The sequence below is a fragment of the Ursus arctos genome, unplaced genomic scaffold (assembly GCF_023065955.2).
Source record: "Ursus arctos isolate Adak ecotype North America unplaced genomic scaffold, UrsArc2.0 scaffold_11, whole genome shotgun sequence".
Lineage (NCBI taxonomy): Eukaryota > Metazoa > Chordata > Mammalia > Carnivora > Ursidae > Ursus > Ursus arctos.
Window position 1 is genome coordinate 20431123 of NW_026622775.1, and position 26050 is coordinate 20457172.

At 35.2% G+C, this 26050-nt stretch overlaps 1 protein-coding gene across 1 annotated transcript; it reads left to right on the forward strand.

The window, feature by feature from the left end:
- The first annotated feature begins 361 nt into the window (after window positions 1–361).
- Window positions 362–24160, forward strand: SLC25A31 (solute carrier family 25 member 31). The gene is made up of 6 exons (XM_026499087.4): window positions 362–679; window positions 10138–10265; window positions 15833–15950; window positions 18012–18166; window positions 19731–19856; window positions 23960–24160. Exons 1-6 carry the CDS (start codon window positions 436–438, stop codon window positions 24158–24160), a joined length of 972 nt encoding a protein of 323 aa, XP_026354872.1. The 5' UTR covers window positions 362–435.
- Window positions 24161–26050: the final 1890 nt, after the last annotated feature.

A 26050-nucleotide genomic window follows, 5' to 3' on the forward strand; every position in this document is an offset into this window, starting at 1 on the left:
GAAAGATAGGCTTCGTAACTAAAACTAAACTTGGCTAACCCACGTGGTTGGCTTACTACTCCGTTCGTTTTAGCTCCTAAATATCCTTATACTGGACTAGCCCTCCCGACTCCCTTCCTGCACCTCTGCGATCCAGTTACCCACGGCTGCAGACCCAGCAGGCAGCAAGGAAAAATTACAACGAGATTTATCAAGACAGCACTCAGCGTGTAGGAGCCACGTGTCGGGAGTCACGTGGCTGGTGCCAGAAGGCGGGAGGCGGTTGGAGGCGCCTGCGCAGCTCCGGGGAACCCGGGCCCTGCACGCTGATATCCCGGCATCCTGAGCGCCGCTTTCCCGCCAGGACGACGCTGAAGCGGTTTTCCACTTCCCTTCGTCGTCCTTCTCAGGCGTGTTTCCCAGGCTACTGCCTGTTTTTACCTCCATCGTCTTACGATGCAGCGTGAACCTCCGAAGAAGAAGCAAGAGAAGAAGTCGGAAAAGCGGCTCTTTGATCCCTCATCCTTCGGGAAGGACCTGCTGGCAGGCGGGGTCGCAGCGGCTGTGTCCAAGACCGCGGTGGCCCCCATTGAGCGGGTGAAGCTGCTGCTGCAGGTGCAGGCGTCATCCAAGCAGATCAGTGCCGAGGCGCAGTACAAAGGCATGGTGGACTGCCTGGTGCGGATTCCCCGAGAGCAAGGTGCGTACCGGAGGCCACCGTGCCAGCCGTTCCTGTTCTAGGTCAGCTTTCCAGAGAAGGGGGTGGAGCGAGAGGGGATGGACTGCACCACAGCCGCATCTGTCGGTGATGAGTTTCTTCACCGTTGAGAAATCAAGTTTCTTAACCAGTCTTAAGAGGCTAGGCTTCCTAGAGGCGAGAAGGCCTGTTATGTGACCAGTCCTGGGTAGGAGAGACCACCACATCCTCTTTCTCTTAAGTTTCTCCTCAACGTCAGGATTTACACCTTGGTGCACTTGTGCCTGGCTCAGAAGGAAAGTGGTTGACTTCCCAGGATTGAGAGAACTGCTGTTAGGTACTTTGCTGTATGTTAACAGGTGCTTTAAGGTGCTTAAATATTTGTTGAAATAGTACTTTTAAGAGAAGTACTCCAAATATGAAAGCATCGGAGCCTCCCAGTACGCTAGTTCTATTCGGTGAAAAGAGGTTCTGTTTATTCTTGAGAACTACTGAAGACCAGGGCTGAAACTCAAGAGGCATTCACCGCTATACAAATTTGTAGAGGGCCTCCCAAAACTAGGAAAGACAAATGATACAAGTGAAAATGTGAAAAATCCAAGGTGAGCAAAATATCAAAATTTTAAATAAAGACAGTAGTATTTTGCTTCAGCCCTGCCTTAATTAAAATTTTGAGGTTTTTTTCATCGTGGAGGGTTTTTTCCCAGTATTACTGAAATGATTTCAAGGAATAAATAATGAAAGTGCTTTGTTAACCATTAAATACCCTCCTGTTGCAGAATTGCTCCTAAGTTAGCTAAGTGGATGAGAGGATAAATTTGTCAATAATTTTCTATGATTCACCCGTGTAGTTGTATTCAATTGAAAACTCTATATGAACTTAAAAAAGGAAATAGGCCTATTTATTGTGTATTCTGAACAGGACGTGAAGTGGCTTCAACTCCAGTGCCATCCTTTCTTCCACTCCTATGGCTGTGGTTACTATTTAATGAAAAAAGTATTCTCTTCCTAGATATGTAGTTACAACTCCTCTTGAGCTGTTGAGTATAGTATTTAGGGTGGAGTGTAACTCATTTTTTTTTTTTTAAGATTTATTTGAGAGAGAGAGCACAAGCAGAGGGACCAGCAGGCAGAGGGAGAAACAGACTTCCTGCTGAGCCAGGAGCCCGATGTGGGGCTCAATTCCAGGACCCTCAGATTATGAGGTTATGAGGATTATGCCTCAGAGCTGAAGGCAGATGCTTAACCTACTGAGCCACCCAGGCTCCCCTGAGTGTTAACTCTTAAAGCATCACCTAAGCTGTAAATTTAGAATGCCCATCTGGGAGCTGAGCTCAGATCTTTCATAGTGCTTCACATTTCTCCATTCGCATTTGTTTTATCAGAGTAAGCTTCCCATTTCCCCCAGAGTTTTTAAAGGAAAAGTGGGAACTACCTCTTCTTGGCTGATATTCTAGGACCTCTTCAGAGAAGTAAAGGACTCTTAGCTAATCTGCTTTAAATACTTAGGTAAAGTTAAGTATCCTGGTCTGATTATGCTGATCAGCACTAATTTATTTTATATTTTATGTGTTTTAAATGATATTTAAACCTAAACATATTCAATATGGCTCTTGTAAATTGAGATCATTCTGAATAGTATCCCAGTCCCTGTTTTCTTTACCTTCCAATGAGATGATCATAAACAGAACTTTAAGATGTTTTCTATTCTTACATACAGGGCTTTGTTATGAATACACACATCATGGCATATCCTGTGCTAAGAGATTAGAATTCACAACAGGGATAATATTGCCATCTAGGGGCATTTCTTACAAACTTGTAGGGAATTTTTGTTTAGCACAAAGATAGAAGGGTATAATCCTGAATTGCAATGATGTAAAAGGCAAGAGCCAGGGATGATAAACATCCTGCTGCTGCACATGGCCAGTCCTACATGACAAATACTTACTTGCAACCTGAATGACTTAGTTCTCCCACTGGACACTCTTTTAGCAGTAAAACCTGATTATGATTTTCTAAGCCTAGAACCTAACTCTGATTTAGTTATAAACACAAACTATCTGGGACATAGTTTCCATTCACGCTGATTCCAGAAATGTAGCTACCATGTAAGTAGAGGGAATATTGTACTTTGTTTTGTTAAGAATTGTACTAAGGGGCACCTGGGTGGCTCAGTCTATTGAGTGTCAGACTCTTGATTTTTGCTCAGGTCATGATTTCAGGGCAGTGAGATGGAGCCCCGCCTCAGGCTCTGTGTCTGGGCTCTGCACTGGGTGGGCGTGGAGCCTGCTTAAGATGCTCTCTCTCCCACTTCCTCTGCCCCCCCCCCCAAAAAAAATTGTACTGAGAGTTGTTCACCATTGGGAAAACTCACCAATTCTTCTTGTGATATATGGTCACCACGTAACTATTGCATTCATGATGATTGGACATACATATACACAAATATATTTATTAGGCCCTTTTAAAAGAAATGTTAGTGGTAGCTTAAGTATAACATTCATTATTAAGTAGAAGCAAACATCTGACTATTTTGTCTATGGTGTGTTTATGACTCACCAATTTACTAATTAAAATACCTATTTTATTCAAAATGTCTTTATTTTCTCTTCCTGTATAGTAGAGAGGGAATAGTATGGATTTATAAAAAATTGTTGAAGAGGTCACAGTCTTTGAATTCTATTTCTAGATAGTAAAGGAGGTAGTGTAAAATATTTATTCTGTATAGAAGACTTGAGCCCGGTAAGTTTGAGAATCACTGTGGTAGATCATTCTGGAACTTTACTAGGCAATCAAGTTCTGAAATTGTTATTTTCTGGAATTTACCTTCTGTTGCTTTTTTGAAAATCAAGACACATTCCCATCTCAAGTGTTCTGAAGTTTCTTTTGTGTTTCATGTTTGTTCTAATTTTCTGATAACTTTTCTTTAGGCAACATGAAATGAACCTGAGAGACATGAACTCATTAGGCACAAGCAGATGCTCTCTCACTATCTTCTTACCTTATCTCTGCTTTCTTTCTACCCCAAAGATAAATCTCTTCATTTTAAAGCTCTGAACTTGGCTTTAAACATCTCTTTGGGTACCTTTCATACTTTCTGTAAGCCTTCCTTGGCTTATAAAAACTTCTAGATTTATCTTGGCTGATGCTATTCTTAAAGACTTATTCTATTCTTTAGTTGGTTGTAGGACCTTCCAACTTTGTGTGCATTTAATTTAATGCTCTTTAAACTTTTATTACACAAATAATGCATGTTTATTATAGAAAGTTAGAAAATATAAAGAAGCAGAAAGTAAAACAAATCACTGCTAAAATCACCACAGTTAACATTTTGGTGTCTATGCAGTAATTTTTCACTGGACACAGTATGCATATATGTAAGACTATTTTAAATTAAAATAATTGTTTTATTTAATATATTGGAAACCTAATCTTTTAAAGATCTGATCTATGCAGCTCATTTTTAAGCACCTACCAGAACTCTTTTCTTTTAGGAGTTTCTGGCCATGAGGTTTTTTTATATCTTAAAAACAGTGTTTTGGGGTATGGAAAGAAAATATTAGGCATTCACTTTAAATAAAATGGGAAAATAAGCTTTATGATATTTGGTATATGAGTTGGCACTGGCACCTATGCTTGGGCCAAATGTGAATTATATATCACGGGACACTAAGGTATTCTGAAAAAAGTATGAATTACACAGTGGAGAGGGGATGACAGGCACCCTTCCTCAATTATTATAGAATAAACATAGTTTATGTTTGTTCAGTTGGATTTATAGAGGCAAGAAGACTATTTGAATATTCGAAATTATGAAGAAGACTATTTGAAATATAGATTCATGTATACTGTTCTTAAGAATGAACATTACCCTAATGGTGCCTTGAGATAATAGCAGATGATGGTATGAGAACATCATGATTAGCAAGATATCTAAAAATATTGTTTAATTGTTCAAATGAATGCTAAGTTTACTCTAATTTCTAGCCAGAAGTTTTTCCCAACCACCCAATCTAAATAGCCCTTCCTCATTCCATCTCTATTTTTGTTTTTATAGCCACTTGAAATATTTATTAGTTCATTGTCTGTCTCCCTGGTACCTCTCCCTCAAAATATAAGCTCTATAAGACCAAGAAATTTGTTCCTAATGCTATCCCCAGCAAGTCTGCTATGTACTAGGTACCAAATAAGAGGTTTTTAAATGAAAACTCTTTATTTCATCCTTTAATTTCTATTTTGGGTATATTTTACAAATGTGCATAAGAGAGTAGTATAGTGAAAAAGTATATAGTTTTTTAATGTGTACACATATATATAAATATATATATATGTATTTGAACGTCATGCTTACATATTTTTCACAGATAGGCATATTGTCAAAACATGTTGTACCCCACCAGTCTAGAATATTTATACCCAGAAATGCTTAGCATTCTCATTCTTGGCAAATAAGTTCACCAGTAAATGGCCCCGTAACTTTTTCTCATTTTCCCATTAGATCTATTTTAATTTTTTTTTTTTTTTTAGTTTCAACTTTTTATTTAAATTCCAGTTAGTTAACATACAGTGTGATGTTAGTTTCAGGTGTAGAATTACATACAACACCCAGTGCTCATCACTACAAGTGCCCTCCTTAATACCCATCACCCATTTAAACTATGCCCCCACCCACCTCTCCTCCTCCTCTATATTTAAGAGTCTGTTTTATGGTTTACCTCGTTCTCTCTTCCCCCCCATATTCATTTGTTTGTTCTATTTTCATTCTTAATTATTTTCTCAGAATTAAGTTCATAATAGTTTTTCTCAGCCTTAGATTTTGAAGAGATTATTTTTTTTCATAGCAATTAAGTAAAAAACTTAGATATTTTGTTATTAACAGAGAAAGACACCACAATCACTATGGTTTTCTCTACCAATTTTGTGAGTATATCTTAGGAAACTGTCCTTTATTCTATATGGACTAGAGAGAGTCAAAATACTCCTACATATGCATCACTCTTTTCCCTTGTTTTATTCTGACCAAAAATACTACTGTTTTTATCCAGAATGGATTTTACTTGCTTTTTTTAAATAGGCTCCTAGACACCTCCAGAATGGATTATACTGACCAAAGAATACTATTGTTTTTACCCAGAGTGGATTTTTATAGAGAGGCAGTAGAGATTCGATAGTTCTAGGTCTGGAGTCAGATTCTGGAATCAAGTCCCAGCCTTTTCCTCACCTTCTGACCTTCAGCAATTTTATTTAACCTCTGTCAGCCTCAATCACCTCAGTTGTATACTGGGTATAGTAATAGCACCTACCCAATATGGTAGTTGTGAGGGTTAGACAAAGTCATACCTGTAAAATATTCAACCATGTGTCTGTTGCAATTAGTGCTCAATAAATTTTAACTCTTTAATCTGTATGTATGCTTTCCTAAATTTACAGACATATATTCCTGATATGCATTTGTAAATGAGTATATTTGGGATAAACTTGCATTACACATAGAATAGGTTTTTGTAGTCTGTCTGAGGCAACCTACATAGATACATAGTGTACCTAAAGTATAGTTGAATAAAACCCTGAAACCTGGCCCCCAGAAATAATATTCCTGTAGAAAATACATTCAGAATTTCACTTGGAGGTTCCTTTCTCTTTGCACTCTTAGCAGGGACCTCGAAGCCCCTAAAAGCATGGTATAGCAGTGAGATGCAAAGAAAGGAATAAGAATAAATTTATTAAGGGTGATCTATGGAAAAAGATTAAAATGGGTTTTTTAAAAGATTTATTTGAGAGAGAGAGAGGGAGAGCACAAGCGGCAGTGGGGTGGGGGGAGGCGGTGGGAAGGGCAGAGAGAGAGGGAGATGCAGGCTACCCACTGAGCAGGAAGCCCATCACTGGGCTTTATCCCAAGACCCCGGGATCACAAACTGAGCAGAAGGCAGAGGCTTAACCAACTGAGCCACCCAGACCCCTCAAAAGAGGAGTTCTTAACCTGACTCTGTAGCTTCAGGAAATCCATGAATTCTGTGAAATATATGCAAAAGTATTTTGTGTATGTGAGATTATATTTTTTCAGACATAACCCATTAAAAGCTGTCAGTTTTCCTGTTATATTTCTAGGGATTTATTTATTTCTAGATTTTCATTGAGACATTGACATTTGTTTTGGTGAATTTTTTAGGTTTTTTTCATTCAAATGTATTTTTGCTAAAAAGAATATATTCTTCAGCCAACTCTCACAAACCCTTTGACTCATAAATCCAGCACTCTGTCACGGTCTCAGGTTAATTTCCAGATGTTTTTGTCATCAAAATCTTCCCTTATACTTAATTAATTAGCCAAAATTACAAACCTTTATACTGCTCTTATATATGACACTCTTTTTTTTTTTTTTAAGATTTATATATTTATTAGAGAGAGAGAGAGAAAGCAAGCTTCCTTGGGGGGGTGGCGAGGGAGAGAGAAAATCTCAAGCAGACTCCCTGCAGAGCATGGAGCATCTCACAACCCTAAGAATATGACCTAAGCTGAAATCAAGAGTCAGATGCTTAACCGATGGAGCCATCCCCACACCCCTCTATGACACTCTTTTGTGAAATAAATATTGATTCGGACTATAATCATAATTACAGAATTATTACTAATAACTCATAATCTAAGTCCATAATATCTCAGTACAATTCAGCTGAGTAAGCCATTTCCAAAACTACTATTAATATTTAAGAGCTATGTATAAAATGGAAATTCTAATATCATTTTTTTTTAAGATTTTATGTATTTGGCAGTAAGAGAGGGAACACAAGCAGGGGGAGGGGGAGAGGGAGAAGCAGGCTTCCCGCTGAGCAGGGAGCCCAGTGCCAGCTCGATCCCAGGACGATGGGATCATGACCTGAGCCAAAGGCCAACACTTAACGACTGACCCACCTAGGCACCCCTCTAATATCTTTTGATATATGGCACTTTTTCTAGACCTCCTTTATTTTTTAAGGTAATTACTCCCTTTATTTTTTTAAAACAAATGATTTTTTGCAACTTAAATCCCATTTGATCATATTGGCAATTTTCCAGCCAATTTGTTCTTTTTCATCCTTTTAAAATTGACTTTGTCCTCTGCCAGTAACCCATCATTGTGTTACTATAAAACATAGTCTAGAAAATCAAATCATATTCTTCAATATCATTGATGCAATCATATTTCATTCTCTATATTTCTCTTCCGGAGGTCTAACCTCTAAGAAAATACAAATGCGGGGCGCCTGGGTGGCTCAGTCGTTAAGCGTCTGCCTTCGGCTCAGGGCGTGATCCCAGCATTCTGGGATCGAGCCCCACATCAGGCTCCTCTGCTAGGAGCCTGCTTCTTCCTCTCCCACTCCCCCTGCTTGTGTTCCCTCTCTCGCTGGCTGTCTCTTTCTCTGTCAAGTAAATAAATAAAATCTTTAAAAAAAAAAAAAAAGAAAAAAAAAGGAAATACAAATCCTTTCTTAAATGTTTTCATTTACAATGAAGAACTTAAAAATCCCTAAAAATACCTCCAAAAATTAGATTCACCAATCTCCCATAATAATTCAATGTGGCCATAACTAGCAAGAAATATCCCTGTATAATTTGCTTATGTTTCTTATGTTTTTAAGATTTTTATTTTGCTTCCATTGAAGCAAAACAATTGACCTTTCTTAGTATAGAAAATATTCACTTGATTAAAGTATATATGGAAAAGTATTGTAGATAAGGAACTTAATTATTGAACCAGATTGCTTGGGTTTGAATTCCACAACTACAATTTTCTAAGTGAACTTGGGCAAGTTACTTAACTTCCCTCTGCCTTAGAAGTTCTTTTTTAACTCATTCCCTCATCTTTAAAATGGAGAGACTAATAATACCTTCCTCATGGGTGATTATGAGGATTGAATGAATAAGAAGTTCCTAGAATTTAGTATTGTTGTTTTTGTTAATATTGCCTCAAAAGTTTTTTTTATAATAATCAGTTTCCTTTTTAAAAAAGAGCTTTATTTACCACACTTTAATAATTTTAGGACTTTTAAGATTTATTTCTCCAGAAACCCAAACCTGGAATAGAGTTTTGGAGTCCAACACAATAAGACCTGACTAAATCCTGGTTGGCTATTTATTAACCATGTCTGTAGACAATTTTTAAACTTTTAAAGTTTCAGTTTGTGCATGGATAATATAGGTACTATAGAAGAACCTACATCATAAGTATAATGTGGTGATTAAATGAAATATAGTCTTCGGCCAGTGCCTGGAACATATTAAACACTCAGGAAATGGTAGCATTTCCATCCATGTTCCATGTCCTAGTAAAGACTTGAGTACAGAGATTATTTCTTGGCTATTAAATATGCTTCTTAATTATCTTTGTGCAATTGCTTTACATCCAGTTTGGGATTCACCGAAATTCTGTGGTTTTTTTTTCCACAAAGCAGACTTTATTTAACAAATAAATATAACTTTCAGTTTCTGAGCATCAGCCCAGTCAACTGAGATTATTTTCATTTGAATCTTTATCTTTAGAAGACTGATTCTGGGTATTTTCCAAGCTGGGACTAGACGTATCCTATTCAGAGTAGCCAGATCAAACCATTGGACAATTTGCAATCTAGTAGAAACAACTGTGGCTGCTGAAGAGAGAGCCTATTGTATTCTAGAGCAGCTCGATTATAAAGGTAGCTGAATTATAGGGGTAACACAATGACTGAATTTTAAGGATTGGTCAATCCATGGAAATTTGAAATGGGAAGATTATTGACTTGAAAGTTTTCTCCAGTGTCTCCATCAGGCCTCTGTAGAATGCCTTGAATTGTAAATTGATCCCTTTCTGGCTAGGTCCCAGAAGGTAAATATACTTTAGACTCTTTTTTTTTTTTTTTTTTTTTTTTTTAAAGAGAGGGAGCTGAGGGAAGGGGCAGAGGGAGAGAGAGAATCTTAAGCAGGCTCTTAAGCACAGAACCCCCCACACAGCTCGATCTTACAACCCTGAGATCATGACTTGAGCCAAAATCAAGAGTCAGACACTGAACCGACTGAGCCACCCAGGAGCCCCCACTTTAGACTAAACGCTTTCTCATTCGCATATGTATATATACAAACAAACCAGTTTTGTTCTAACCATAGGAATTGCATATCCTGATTTGTAAATGAGGCTAAGGGTTACTAGCTTCTCTGACAAATATTAGGGAGCTCTGTTTTTCTACTAGTAAAAAGCCTTATATTCAAATGACGATACTTTCCATAGATTTTAAGGTATTTGAGGCTTTTTACTGGAAATTAACAAAATTGGAATGGGGTACATGAAGTTAACACTGCCTTTTTTCTTCAGTGGATTTACATGTAGACTTAATTTTTTCTCATGAGAAAGGGTGTAAGTTTTAGATAACTCAAATAACTAAGTTTGTTAAAACTATAGGAATTTTTTAATAATACAAGTTTATATTTAATGTTTTCTTCTGTAGGTTTTTTCAGTTATTGGCGTGGCAATTTGGCAAATGTTATCCGATATTTTCCAACACAAGCTCTAAATTTTGCTTTTAAGGACAAATACAAACAACTTTTCATGTCTGGAGTTAATAAAGAAAAACAGGTAAGTACATTTTAATATCTACTATTTTCTAAGAAATAGTTGGATTTGCCTTCACCTATGATATTTTATTTGGGGAGGAGGTGCCAAGTGGTAGAAGAAATAATAATTTAAACAAATACATGTTATAATCACTATTCTACTACACTAGGAAAGTTCAAAAAAAGCAATTAACGGATCTATATTCATACATATCTGAGGTAATTAATTTCCTAAAGAAGTACATGGTTTCATTTTTATGACTAAGGCTCCATTTAGCCGAGATGAAAGTGCATAGGAAGATCAAATCAAACAAAACAGAAAAGCAGTAAATTGAAGTTGGAGGATTCTTTTTTTATTAAAAAAGTACTTTCTCTTTTCAAGGTAATTACTCCCTTGATTACAGAATTTCGATTTCAAAATTTCCTGTTTGTATGAACTATATGTCATTTGTTTTGGTTTCTATTTGTTTTGTTGCTTCCATATACATTATACCACCTCTGTTACTCTTAAAGTCTTCCCTTTGCCCTTACAAAGTCTTTCTTCCCCTTTATCTTTTCTCTGTCTCTTTCCCCCCCGACCAGCCAACCAACCAACTGAGGTGTCCTAGGAGGTTCTTTATAAAAGCAGCTGTCTTTGGAACATTTCTTTGTTGCTGCCTGTTTAAATTTCTTTTCATATCCTTTATTCCCATTTTTTCACAATTTATATTTCATTAACAAATGTTTAATGAGTAATTTGCACTGTCTCTTATGTAGTGGGAGATATAAAGGTAATGAGGAAAATTCTTTAGACTTAGAAGATCTGGATTTTTTTAGCAACAGATCCTAGTGCTCTGTTATTTAGCTGTGTGAGTTTTTTAAAAGTCACCTCAGTGATCCTTAGTTTTCTTATCTGAAAAAAGCTTTTGACGTTTAGATGAGATTACTTGTAAAGTGTTTATCACAGTACTATGCTTTATGGTAGGCACTGGGAAAAATATTCCTGTATTTTTTAGCTGACAACTGTAATAATTGCAACTTTTCTTGACTCAGAACCTTCATCAGAGGTCCCCAAGATCACCTTCATGTTGAGTGATTCACTAGGACTCAAAGAAGTCAGAAAAACTACTACACTCATGGTTTTTTACAGCAAAAAAGCTATATATTAAAATCAGCAAAGGGAAAAAGCACATAGGGACAGAGTCCCGGAGAAACTAGATGCACGCTTCTAGTTATGTTCTCCTAGTAGAGTCACATGGATAGCACTTAATTCTCCCAGCAGTGATGTGTGAGAATACATATGATGTGTTACCAAACAGAGTTGCTCACTTGAACATTGGTGTCCAGGATTCTTTTGGGAGTTAGTTACGTAGGCATGGAATGTGACTGTCCTTAGCTACTCAGACTCCAGCCACTGCCCCCTAACCTAGAGATCAAACTGATATATAAGTTAGTTCAGTGTTCCAAGCATACAAAAGAGGTGTTCACCATAAATTCTCATGTTAGCATAAACAATCTGGTATGGCCCAAAGCCTCCAGCATACAAAGAGACTCTTACCAGGTAGGATATTCCAAGGGCTTAGACATTATCTTGAAGGAACTGGTCAAGGGCTGGTCCTAAAGATCTCAGTATATAAAGGGTTTGGGCAACCGAACTCAGCGGGGAGTCTGCTTGAGATTCTCTCTCTCCCTCTCCGTTTGCCTTCCCCCTGCATGCTCTTTCTCTCAAATAAATAAGTAAATCTTTTTTTTTTAATGACGAAAATGGTAAATTTTATGTTATGTATATTCTATAATTTTTTAAAGAACAAACTTGATACGTGTAGCAACTTTGGATGCTAGGTGAAAAAAACTCAATCTCAAAAGTTATTTGCTTTCTGATTTCATTTGTATAACATTCTTAAAATGTCAAAATCATTGAGATGAAACATAGTAGTGGTTGCCAGAAGAGAAGGAGGTAGTTATGTCTGTGAAAGGGTAGCATCAAGGGATCTTTATCATGGAACTGTTGGCTGTGGCGGTGGGCACATGAATCCGCATATATCTAAATACACACACGAATGCATGTAAAATTGGTGAAATCTGAATAAGACAAGTTTTTATCAGTGTTAATTTCCTCTATAGTTATGCTAGATATTAGGGGAAATTAGTTGGAGGGTTCTTTTTGTATCATTTCTTAGGATGCATGTGAATCTGCAATTGTTTCAAAATAAGAAATTTTTAAAAAATAACCATTTGGGGGGGCACCTGGGTGGCTCAGTCAGTTAAGCATCAGACTCCTGATCTTGGTTCAGGTCTTGATCTCAAGGTCGTGAGTTCAAGCCCCGTGTTGGGTCATGCTGAACGCGGAGCCTACTTTAAATAATAATAATAACTGTGATGGGAAGCTATATTCCTATTATATATTGTTTCATTGAATTTTCAGCTAACCCTTTGAGGTAGTAATTTTTACCCTAAATGTAAAGGTAAGGAAAACAAGATCAGAGGTGAGAGCACTTGACCAAATCATTTGTTCAGGTCTTTCTAACTCCCAAACTCAGATCCTTCAACTGTACTCTATTTCTCTGTCAGCTGAGGTGACTAGACTGAGTGAACCTTAGCTGAGCCTGGGCACAAAATATTTCTCTGCCACCTTTTAGTAGCTTCCAGTACAACCCTTGACAAGGAAGACTAGAACTTCTCCCAGCTCTCTTTCATGCCGAGACAAACTTTGTTAGAAACAACTTTGGTTCTAGGGCATTTGTTCTTCGGTGCTTCATTGAGTCTGTTAACACAATATCTATTTGTCTACAGTTGAAAATAAACAAGATTATTTTCCTTCAAAACCCTCAAATTTTTTCATCCTCCTCTCCCTCCCTGATTCCTCTCCTTGCCCTCTCCTTTTACAATATAGTAATATCTGAAATTACAGACTTTTAATAACTGAAACTCTCGTTTATACTGATATACCACCTCCTCTTGGTCTGTTTTATTTTCAAGCTTAATTGTGGAGAGATAGATTTTGTTTGTTTACGAACACTTGCAAGATTATGATTCAACATAGATACTTCTTTTCTTCCTCTCCTTGCTTTGCTCCCTTCATTCTTTCCTCCTTCTCCCTTCCTTTCTTCCATCAGAAGGTTGACCATACTACTTATACATGTTCTGCCTGCCTGTGTCATTTTTTCCAAAGCCCCACTTCCACTGTCAGAAGTGTCATGGTTTAAATAATAAATTATATGATCATCCATGGAGAAAGTCATTCATCTGCCTTCCTGGGATCCATGCATGTTTGAGGAATACATTAAACCACTAAAACTGTGTTTTTACATACATGATTTTTATTGGAAGAGGATCTGTTGCTTGCAACAGTCTCAAAAAGGACTGAGACCTAAAAAAGTTAATTAATATCTTCTCTATTTCTGTCCTTACTGTTAATTGACATAGAATTTTAGAGTCAAATTCCCAAGAAATAGACTCTGGTCCAGCTTATCTTTTTCTACCAGGTTACAGATTATCTACTAGATTATGGATTAGCTACCTTGGGGTCAGATGCACTCTCCTGATCTAATTATCCCTGGGTGATTATGAAGCATGGCTACCCATACAAAACCTAGGAGTTTCACTGAAAAGGAGCCATGAGATTCTTAGGATAGTATGTGGAATTACTAGTACCTCATTAAACAGATGTTTATTGAATGCATTACTATTATTCTGGGCAAGGCCATGACTTGTTTTGTGAAATAAACAGATTTATTAAGAATCTTGGCCTTAAAAAAGTACAAAAACCAAAATGTCCATAAACTGATGAATGGGTAAGTAACAGGTGGTAAATCCATGTAATGGAATATTATTTGGCAATAAAAAGAATGAAATGCTAATACCTGCTACCAGGTGGATGAATCTTGAAAATATTCTGTTAAATGAAAAAAGCTAGTCACAAAAGATTACATACTGTGTTATTCCATGTGTAGGAAATGTCCATAATAGGCAAATCTATAGGGACAGAAAGTGGCTTAATGGTTACCTAGGACTCAGGGGAATGGGGAGGATGTGGAGTGACTGCTGGTCACTCCAGTGGGTATAGGGCTCTTTAGGGGGGGGTGATGAAAATGTTCTGAAACTGGTGATGGTTGCACAGTCTGAATATACTAACAATCCATTGAATTGTATGATGAATTTACATCAGTAAATTGTATGATATATAAAGATATCTCAGTAAAACTCTTAAATAAATAATAATAATTCTGGCTTTAAGAAATTTATAGACTGGGGGTGCCTGGGTGGCACAGCGGTTAAGCGTCTGCCTTCGGCTCAGGGCATGATCCCGGCGTTATGGGATCGAGCCCCACATCAGGCTCCTCTGCTAGGAGCCTGCTTCTTCCTCTCCCACTCCCCCTGCTTGTGTTCCCTCTCTCACTGTGTCTCTCTCTCTCTGTCAAATAAATAAATAAAATCTTTAAAAAAAAGAAAAAGAAATTTATAGACTGTACGATGTAAGATAAGACATATATACAAATAGTTACAAATTGAAAGTAGAAAGTGATTATAAATACTTTATTTAAATGAGAATCTGGAACATGTTGACATATTTTACATATTGGTCACAGGATTCACCTTTAATTCTCTGGGAGCTGAAGTATTTATGGACAGAGATCATTATATACAGTTTTGGGTAGGTTTAGAGATCAGAGGTTTCATAGAAGAAGTAGAATTTGAATTAGAGTATAAATCAGTAACTTTTTGTTTTAAAAAAATAGGAAAGTCCTTTTAGGCCAAGAGAAAATTGAGAGTTCCAAAGCTATCTGAGACTTAAAACTATTGTTAGAAATAAAAGCCAGAGAATAAAGCAAGAAACTAAACTTGACTAGAATATTATTCATTTTAATGTGTTTTAAATGGTTACAGTGGCCTCATACCCTAGATTTTCTATAACCACTCCAATTCAAATATTCCTTTCTTCTCCAGTAAGCTCTAGATGTTGAAAAGCAGTTTATTGGACCTAAGCAGGGCACATTTTTAAATATTTATCAGAAAGAACCTCAACAGTCCATGTGAGGTTCATGAGTAAGGCCTAACTTACATGCTGCTCAACTATATTATAATTTATTTCTGCCAATTTTCATGTCAGCAGTTGAAAATAATATATTTTTGAGCTGTTAAATTTTGAGCTGTTTAAATATCTACTAAAATTGCAAAGTGAACTTATGGCATTATGAAGTATTATTGCCCCCTATACCAAAAAAAGGGTACAATTAGAGCCTCTATAGATGCCTGACATTTTAACCATAACTAACACGAGTATAAACAAAAAAATTGTATAGTCTAAAGAGATGATTATCATATGTGGCCTCATTTGCTAATTTGGGCTACTTTTGCTGGAGGCAATTAAAATATCTTGGAATTTCTGTATATAGCATTTAAACTGTATCTCCCAGACTGCCTGGAAAGAAACAAAGGCTTCATGGACATAAGGGAAATATTTTGGATAATATGATACACATTTTTATAGTAAAGTATAGCTTACTTTATAAAAGCAGTTTGTAAACCTGGCTTTTTAACCTTTATAAAAATAAGAATTTTAAACAGATTCTATAGTTTAATAACCACTTTGTAATTAATATGTTTCAGTTCTGGAGGTGGTTTTTGGCAAACCTGGCTTCTGGTGGAGCTGCTGGAGCAACATCCTTATGTGTAGTTTATCCGCTAGACTTTGCCCGAACCCGATTAGGTGCTGATATTGGAAAAGGTAGAGGATTTTCAAAAATACTAACTCTCCCTTCCTTGTGTTTTGAATGAAGTATTATTTATTGTAGAGTTATGCTATAAAGACAGCATGGAATATTCTAAAAACCTTACCCTCAACCAAATGGTAGAGGCATTGGGCCTAAATATTACTACTTTTTTCTTTTCCCTCAAAAGAAGAAAGAGGAAGGCCAACACTGCAGTAACAAAAGAGCAAATACAAAGACTTCTTGTAACTTACTTGCAGTTTTTTCCTAGAGAGCTACCTCTTCTATCCCTCCATGAATTTATTCCTGTTTCAACTATGGCTGCTCTCTAGGTTACATACACCGCTCTCATCCCAGAAATTCCCTTTGCCTCTCTCTTTACTTACTTTATTTATCACATCTTCCTGTGTTTTTGTTCTACTCTTGTTTTGGTAGATTATGTTCTTTAATAGCTTTCTGAACTTTTTGAGAAGAGTGGATAGGAGACATATTGAGATCTGTCTAAAAAGGTCTCTGTCTTACCCTTTTACCTAATATTTGGCCAGTTGTAAATTTCTACTTTAAAGTTACTTTGTTTCACGATTTTGAAAGCACTTCTCTGGATTCTTGTTTCTAATATTGCTCTTAAGAAACTGATCTCCTAACTGCTAATCCTTTTGTATGTGACTTTTTTTTCTTTTAATTACCTTATGTCCCTGATGATCTTGACATTTTACAATGATGTATCTTTGTGTGAGGCTTTTTTCATCAATTGTGGAAGTAACTCAGTTGGCCCCTTTCAGTCTGGAGCCTTGTGTTCGGTTCTGAGTATGGCCGAGGAGTAAGTCACTTGGCCGCTCAAGGATGAGGCTTTGAGCATCCAGATGCTACTTTGCTTTCACCATAAGAGCAATACTTAGTTCCTCTAATTTATAAGTCTTTCTGAGGTTATTGGGGTAAAACGGCTTGCTTTTCTCTCTGCAAGAATGTAGGTTTCAGCTTTTTCTGCTCTGAGTGAGTTACCACTCCTCCATCTCCTTTCCATCTTGCTAAAAATTTTGGATTTCATTCTCTGCCTTGTACTGTTCTTACCTATATGGCTTTAAACCTGTTTTGTTCTTTTATTATCATTTTAGTAGAATTTCTTAAGAAAACAGAGATTTATTCAACAAATACTTATTGATTGCCTGCTGGGACCCAGGCTCTGCCTCAGATATAAGATGAGAGACATACACATAGACACCCCATATAAAACGTGGAGCTCATGGCTCATGTACCTTATGGTCTAGGGGAAGACACAAGTAATAAAGAAATGAATGACCAAAATACACTGCCATTTAGCAATAAATGACATGAAAAAATATTTAGGAGCAGGGAGTGACATCAATTTTAGATAAGTGATTAGAGAAAATTCATCAGAAGGGATAGCGGTTTGAGCAAAGACGAAAATAATGAATTCCATCTAACATGTTTAACTGGCAGTTCAAATTTTCTCGTTATTAAGAAAGTGACAAAAACTCCTGTATCTTGTTTTTAGTTTCATTCTATAGTTTTCTTTTCTCTCAGAATTGGAAGAATTTAGTTCATTTTGAAGATTATATTCTATATACAATATTTTAAAAATATTGTCAAGGAGTTCTAGGTGAAGGGAAATAAAATCGAAACCAGCAAACACTAGAAAAATATGATAACTCATCTAAAGTGTTAATGATTCTTAAAGTTGCTAGTTTTTAACTTGGTCCTTTTACTGTATCTGTCTTTCTGCCTTTCAACTGAAGCAAGTCATAGAATTTTTCATTCCCAAATATTTTCTGAACCCCAATTAGTAGCTTCTGGTAATTTTATTGAAATGTTTTAAGCCAGTCACATTGCTTGAATTAGATTGTTTTTATAAGAGATTGATATTTTCAGTTAAAATCTATTGTGAAACTTTAATTCTCTTTAAAGAAATGGGAGGATTTTGATTTGTGTCCTTTTTTATTAGAAAAATTTCTAAATGGCAGTTTCAGATATTTAAATCTGTAAGATTAATTTACTTTGATTAAAGTGTTTATCTGATATATAATGTTGCTAATACATTTTAAATGGCTTTATTTTAGGTCCTGAAGAGCGACAATTCAAGGGTTTAGGTGACTGTATTATAAAAATAGCAAAATCAGACGGAATTGTTGGTTTGTACCAAGGGTTTGGTGTTTCAGTTCAGGGTATCATTGTGTACCGAGCCTCCTATTTTGGAGCATATGACACAGTTAAGGTAATTTGGGGCTTTAACTGGTATATATTAAATACATAGCTTGTTTCTTTTTATTGTTTTAATTAGTAGTTTGTTCAGCAGATATGAACTTTTGCCTTTAATTATAGAACTCAAAATAAATGATGAAATAAGAGACATTATAGAATCCTGTTTAATCATGACTTTGCCATAACCTTATTGAATTATAACTGTATTATGGATCTGACTTTAGATATAAAGCATAAACCCAAACATTAAGTTTTTGTGCTGTTTGCAACTGAAAGACTCACTATACATCATGTTGCAAATAGAAAACATGCTAATTAGGCTTACATCATCAAATCAAATCTTTAGCATATAGAAAGGCATCTTCTAACAGTTTTTCTGGTATTACATTCACTTTATTATCACTTTCTTACATGCAGATAATCAGCTTACTATCTCATCATTTTAGAAAGTAGGCAAAGCATGACTAATTAGTAAAATGTAATAAATGATACTACAGCTCAGTTATCTTTTGGGTACTCTTAGATTCTATATTGTATTCTCCAGGTTGTTCTGCAATTTGCCTTTTAATTTCAGATTTTAACAGCATTTCCATAAAGTAAGAAAGAGGAAGATTGTTATAATGGCTGCCATATTTTGAGTTATTACTTAGTTCTAGGACCTTTGTTAAGTACTTCCTTGCAGTATCCTAGGATAGCTTTTAATATCCCCATATTAAAGCAACCTAGGAATAGTTAAGTAATTTGTGTTAAGTGGTAAACAAAAATCTCATGCTCTCAGTTAGGATAGGATAGCTTTTAATATCCCCATATTAAAGCAACCTAGGAATAGTTAAGTAATTTGTGTTAAGTGGTAAACAAAAATCTCATGCTCTCAGTTACTTCCAAAAGGAAGCAGTGAAATTAATATCAGTGTTACTTACTAAATAAGATAAAAACTTGAGGGAAATTTTATGTTTTATATATTGTCTCTGCCTTCCCTCATTAGTATAAATGTAATTGAAGGTCATTTTTATTGTGGTCTGGACATGTTACTTTTAGTTCCTTTTGTGTTTTTTTAGACAGATTTAAGTTAATGCAAATTAAGAAGTTTTAATGTATGTTTATTTAGTCATGGAAAATTTTATGTATGCTCTCCCTCTGTTTTCCTCTATTATCCTCCGTAGTAGTTATGAAATTTAAGAGTGTTTCTTCACTAGCTTAGAGCTTTAAAGATGCTTATCAAATAACTGTTGATAATAAGATCAGGCATTAATTTTTTTAACTCTGTGAAGAAGAGCTAAGAACTTTTTTGGTCACTGACAGCTATCTCCCCTAGTGTTTGCCATTAATAACAAATCTCTGGTAATAGCAAGTATGCTTTCTTTTTTCAGATATGCTTTTAAAGTAAAGCTATGTGTGGCATATTTCTTTCTTATTGATCTGATATTATTTTATATCTTTCCACATTAAAACCAACTGTGTTTTATTGCATTTTAAGTATAATTGAACACTTTTCATTATAGGAGTTATCCTTTGACTTAAAAATTTAAGATATTTTGGAAATTTAGGTCGTTTCTTGACATGTTTTTCTTTTCTAGGGCTTATTACCCAAACCAAAGGAAACCCCATTTCTTGTCTCCTTTTTCATTGCTCAAGTTGTGACCACATGCTCTGGAATTCTTTCTTATCCCTTTGACACAGTTAGAAGACGCATGATGATGCAGGTATCTTATATTATTATTTGTGAGTTTAATTGAATTTTCCAATATCTTTGGTATTTAAGTATAATTTATTCAAATTTTAGAGAAATTTTGGCTGAAAGGCAAGTCATCTGTTTTACTTACAATAATAAATACATGATGTGCTCTGTCTTATATCCTTTCCCATCCCAAAACAGCCATCATCCAGCAAAAGTTTCTTCCTCTTCTGTTATCAGAATAGAAATGCCTTCCACTCCTGTAACATATTGTTTGAAAACTGAAGGGGGGTGGCAGGGATTGGGTGAGTATGTCTATCCTAAATGAATATTAGGCTAAGTAGAATAAACTGTGTTACAAGCCACTGACATATGTCATTATTTGTTGTAGTATATTTTAATAAAAGTAAGTAATTTTTAACTCCAAGGATGAAAACTTGTTTAAAATTATATAAATCTCCACGGCACCTGGGTGGCACAGTTGGTTAAGTGTCTGACTCTTTGTTTCTGCTCAGGTCATGATCTCAGGGTTGTGAGCTTGAGCTCTGTGTTGGGCTTACGTCTCTCCCCTCTCCCTCTGCCCCTCCTCCCTTCTTTCTCTCTCTCTGGCAAATAAATAAATAAAATCTTTCAAAATAAATAAACAAACATAAATCTCCAAATCAAAATTTTGGTACATTCAGTCTTCATTGATGTTACTTGTTATATTCATTTATTCAGCAAATATTTGAGTGCTTAATCTATGCTAAGTTATGGCAACACAAAATAAGGTAGAATCTGCTTCCAAATTCATAGCATAGCATTGAATGCATACAGTTAATGGTTTAAATGGAAATGTGCATAGGTTCCAGAAATGCAATAGAAGAAGGATACCTAAATGCTTAAAGTGATCAAATGTGGCCCCTTGGAGAGCTAAATCTCTGTAAATAGATTTTTTTCTCTGGACAGTGAGAGAACGTTCTAAGCAGAGGGGAAAAAACATACATAGAGGTATGGCTTGAGTGGTAGTTCAGTATACCTAGATGATAGGTTTCATGAGGGCAATTGAAAATAATGAGGCCAGAAAGCTAGAATAGTAATATAATGCTTATTGTGTTCCAGATATTGTCCTAAGCATTTTGCACTTTAACTCATTTAATTCTCAAAACAAAGCTGTGAGGTATAGTTACTATCATTATCCTCAACCTCATTTTATGTCTACAAATTGGTCCTGGGAGAGCCCTGTAGGCCACCTGAAAAGGTAAAGCATACCTATTATTATTTCACTCGTAGACTATTTTTAAAGTTACTCCTTTTACATGTGTGTTTCCTCTTGATCTATATCTAGCTCTAGTCTAATACATTGAAAAACATTTTTAAATGGAAAATTAATTTGCATACAGACTGTGGATTTAGGTAAATGGTACTGTATTGATATACATTTTCTGATTTTGCTAACTACTTTGGGTTTGCAAGAAAATTTTCTTATTTTTAGAAAATGCACATGGAAGTGTTTAAAGATAAGGAACATGATAATCTGCAACTTACAATCAAAATAATTCAGAAAAAAAATTGGGAGTGTATGGGGTTTTAGATATATGTGTGTATTGCTAGGACTGCCATAACAAAGCATCAGAGACTGGGTGGCTTCAGCAACAGAAATTTTTTTCTCACAGTTCTGGAGGCTAGAAATCTGAGTCAGGGTGTCCAGCAGGGTTGATTTCTTCTGATGGCTTCTCTCCTTGGCTTGTAGATAGCTGTCTTTTTCCTTGTCCTTCTCCCACGGTCCTTTTTCTGTTTCTCTTCTTATAAAGATAGCCAAATTGGATTAGGGCCTACCCTAACAAGCTCATTTAATCTTAATTACCTTTATAAAGACCCTGTCTGATGAATGGATAAAGAAGATGTGTGTGTGTGTGTGTGTGTGTATATATATATATATATATACACACACACAATGGAATATAATGCAATCATCAAAAAAATGAAATCTTGCCATTTGCAACGATGTGGATGGAACTAGAGGGTATTTTGCTAAGTGTAAGAAGTCAATCAGAGAAAGACAATGATCATATGATCTCACTGATATTTATGAGAATTTAAGAAACAAGGCAGAGGATCATAATGGAAGAGAGGGAAAAATGAAACTAGATGAAACCAGAGAGGGAGACAAACCATAAGAGACACTTAATCACAGGAAACAAACTGAGGGTTGCTGGAGGGGAGGGGGGTGCAGGGATAGGGTAACTGGGTGATGGACGTTGGGGAGGGTATGTGTTGTAATGAATACTGGGTATTATGTAAGACTGATGAATCACAGACCTGTACCCCTGAAACAAATAAAACATCATAAATACATATATACGTACATACACACCCTGTCTCCAAATATAGTAACATTCTGAGGTACTGGGGATTGGGACTTCAATATATGAATTCTGGGGGGACACAGTGCAAACCCATAATAGTACTTTAATTTTTGTATTTTCATTTTATATCCAACAACTTTGTTAAACCCTATTACAAATGCTAATCTATATGTACACTCTGAAGTTGTGTGGGTTTTTTTTTTTTTTTACACAGAAAGGTATATAATCTGTGAATAATACTAGGTTTCTTTCCCTTTCCTATCAGTTCTTATACCTTTTATTTCCTTTTCTTGCCTCAGCACTGGCTGAGACCTCTGATTCAGTGTTGTATTAAAGAAGTAAAAACTGGCAACCTTTTTTGCTAATCTTATAGGAATGACTTCAAAGTTACATAAATTAATGTTAGCCGTGGGGTTTTTATAGTTATCCTTTATCATATTATGGCTGTTCCTTTCTGTTTTGGGTTACAACAGTTTTTAATCATGAATGGTGGTCATGTTTTTTCTCTATCTGTTGAGATGATTTCATTTTTCTTTTTTCATATGTTAACATATTACATTAAGCTGTCTTCCAGAGCTAAACCAACCGTGTATGTCTAGTATGAACGCAGCTTAGTCATTATGTATTGTATTTTATGTTTTTAGCTGAGTTTGATTTGCTAGTTTTTGTTCAGGGGTTTTGCATTGTTTCAGTGACTTTTGGTTTGTAATTTTTCCTTCCTGAATTGTCTTAGTCTAATTTAGGTATCAAGGTTATGTAAGCCTTGTAAAATATATGGGGGAATCTTCTGCTTTTTCTCTTCTTTAGAAAAACTTCTGTAAGATTGGAATTAAATGTTCATTGAATATTTAGTAGGACTCACATATAAAGCCATCTGGACACATGGTTTTCTATAAAAGATTTTTCAACAACTGATTAGATTGCTTTAGTGAATTTCATATATTATTCTAATGTTTTATTTTTTATTCTGTTGGTAAATTATACTTTTTTAGGAATTTTTCCATTTCTTCTAAGTTTTCAAAATAGGTATCATGAAGTTGTTTGTAATATCCCCTTGCTTTTTCTTAATCTCTGAATCATCTGCAGTGATGATTAATACCTTTGATGTTTCTAATAATTTGGGGGCCTTTTCTTGTTTTTCCTCAAACAGTGTTTCTAGGAATTTGTCAGTAAAGTATTTCAAATAACTAACTTTGACTTTGTATGCTTTCTGTTGTATTTATTTTCTACTTCTTAATTCCATAATTTCTTCTGGCTACTTTCTTATTTCTACTTTTTTTAGGTTTATTCCTTTTCTAAAAATGTTTAGGTTGCTCATTAATTTTCAGCTTTTCCTTTCTAATATTTCAAAGTCATTAATTTCCTTATAAGTTACCACTCAAGTTGCATCTTACAAATTTAGTTAAGGAGTTTCATGGTTATTATTAGGTTTTAAATATCTTCTAAGACGTGTTTTTCTTAATATCCAAACAGTTGATAGTTTTCTAGTTATCTTTTTTGCTGTCAGTTTCTCACTTAATTGCAATGTAGTGAGAGGGTAAATCATAGTATGTGATGACCATCTTTTGAAATTTGTTAAACCTAATATATGATCAGTTTTCAAGTGGGCCAGAGAAGTATGAGTATTCTTCAACCACGAGGTATAATATTCAATATATGCCCATTAATGCAACATACTTATTCAACACAGTATTAATTTTATCTGTCCTTAGTGCTGAAAAAAATCTATCTTAGAATGAAAGATATTAAAATAATGACAAACTATTTGTCTTCCTTTGTATAGAGTGGTGAGGCTGAACGGCAATATAAAGGAACTTTAGACTGCTTTGTGAAGATATACCAACATGAGGGAATCAATGCCTTTTTTCGTGGTGCCTTCTCCAATATCCTTCGTGGTACAGGGGGTGCTTTGGTGTTGGTACTATATGATAAAATTAAAGAATTCCTTAATATTGATATTGGAGGTAGTTCATCAGGAGATTAAATTAAGAAATGTATTTAACTTGTTAAACATACGAATTATATAGCTGCCATTTGTATACAATTTGATAGAGTGTTATTACTGTCAGTATTTTTTGGAATCCTAATTCTGTAATAAAGCATATGCTTTTTCAAGGATTTTAAATGCTAAAAATCAGATAAATGTGGGTTTCTTTCCCATTTGGACTCAAACTTACTTTAATGAGACATTTGACTTAGAAGTAGTATGTGTTATTTCTATTAGTTTAAAATCCTTTTCTTTTGTGATGGAAAATTAAAATGTATAATACTAAATCTAAGAAATGAAAGTATATTCTTTTTAAATGCTATTCTTTTAATATAACTGCCTTCTCATCTTTTAAAATCATATGATATGACAAATAATTTCTTAAAAGCTTATCAGGAGATGTCATCGTATTTATGGGCAGAAGTAAACTTTCTTCTACAACATCTCTATTAAGACAGCTCAGATATTACTATGTATAGTTTATGTTATCATATACCTGTTATAAGCACAGATTCTAGATCTGATCATAAAAAATTGATGACTTTATAACACTATAAACATGTAGATGGAAAAGATGTAGAATGGTGTGTCTGCTTTTATTTTTAAAATAAATAAAATCTGGCTAATGTGAATATATCTTGGAACAAAAAAATATACCTTTGAAAATTAGTTTGTGTACTCTGTATTGATAATAAAGTTTAAAACTGTTGTATATGAGCTTTTTTTCCTTGATTCTAACTTCATTAATAAGCAGAAACTAAAAAAAATTTTGTCATACTTTGGAACTGACTTAAAGACAGAAAACAGGGTTTCCAAGGTTTTATACAAGAGTTTGTCTTGTTTTTCAGAAATGTTGTAGAAGATAGTACATTTGAAATCCCCAAGATTTTAACATTTTAGCAGGTAAAGGAACGTTAAGCTAGAGGGGTAAACTATACAGAGATTTGGGAGGCTGTGAAGGAGCAGAAATGGAGTAGGTGAACTTCCTGGTGCACAGTGGCAAAAGTACATTTTAAGGCAAATAATCCAAACTATACTTTTTAATATATTAGTGTTATCATGAGGGAAAAAAATTAACTCTTGAAAATTCTCAGCATGAGTTTTTGCAGTGGTCAACATAATACAGAAAGTTACAGAAACAAAAAATAATTTCCTTTCCTTCTATACTATAGTTAGTTGTATTTGCCATAAGAAAAGGAGGATATATTTGCCCACAGAAAAACAATTAAAATAATAGTCTCCTATATAAAGATTAACTAAGAGGGGCACCTGGGTGGCTCAGTCATTAAGCGTCTGCCTTCAGCTCAGGGCGTGATGGCAGGGTCCTGGAATCGAGTCCCGCATCAGGCTCCCTGCTCTGCTGTGAGCCTACTTCTTCCTCTCCCACTCCCTCTGCTTGTGTTCCCTCTCTCACTGGCTGTCTCTCTGTCAAATAAATAAATAAAATCTTAAAAAAAAAAGATTAAGAAAATGTAAAAGTTTTCAATTTGTACTGAGACATGCTTAGAGGAAAGAGGTCTTTAAAATCCTGAATGGTTTGAATAGAGGGCAAATGGGAATTTAATTATTAAATCACTAGACCAGAAAGTCTATTTTTGAAGTCTGAAAGATATATACTTAGGACAAAAGGAAGTAAAATGGTACTCGGTATCCTGGGCTGAGCTAAGACCATATATTATGTTAAGCTGTTATTAACTATAGATTAAAGTAAGCAAAATCATAATGGAGATTTCATAAGGAAATAATTTTTTTAATGTTAACACAAATGATGGGAAAATGCATAGCTAAAGTATATTTAAAATGTGTGCAATTTTTCATCTTAAATTACTAGTGCTGCATCTTCTTGAGTAGAATTTTCTTGGGTTGGAGTTTTAATTTCCCATCCTA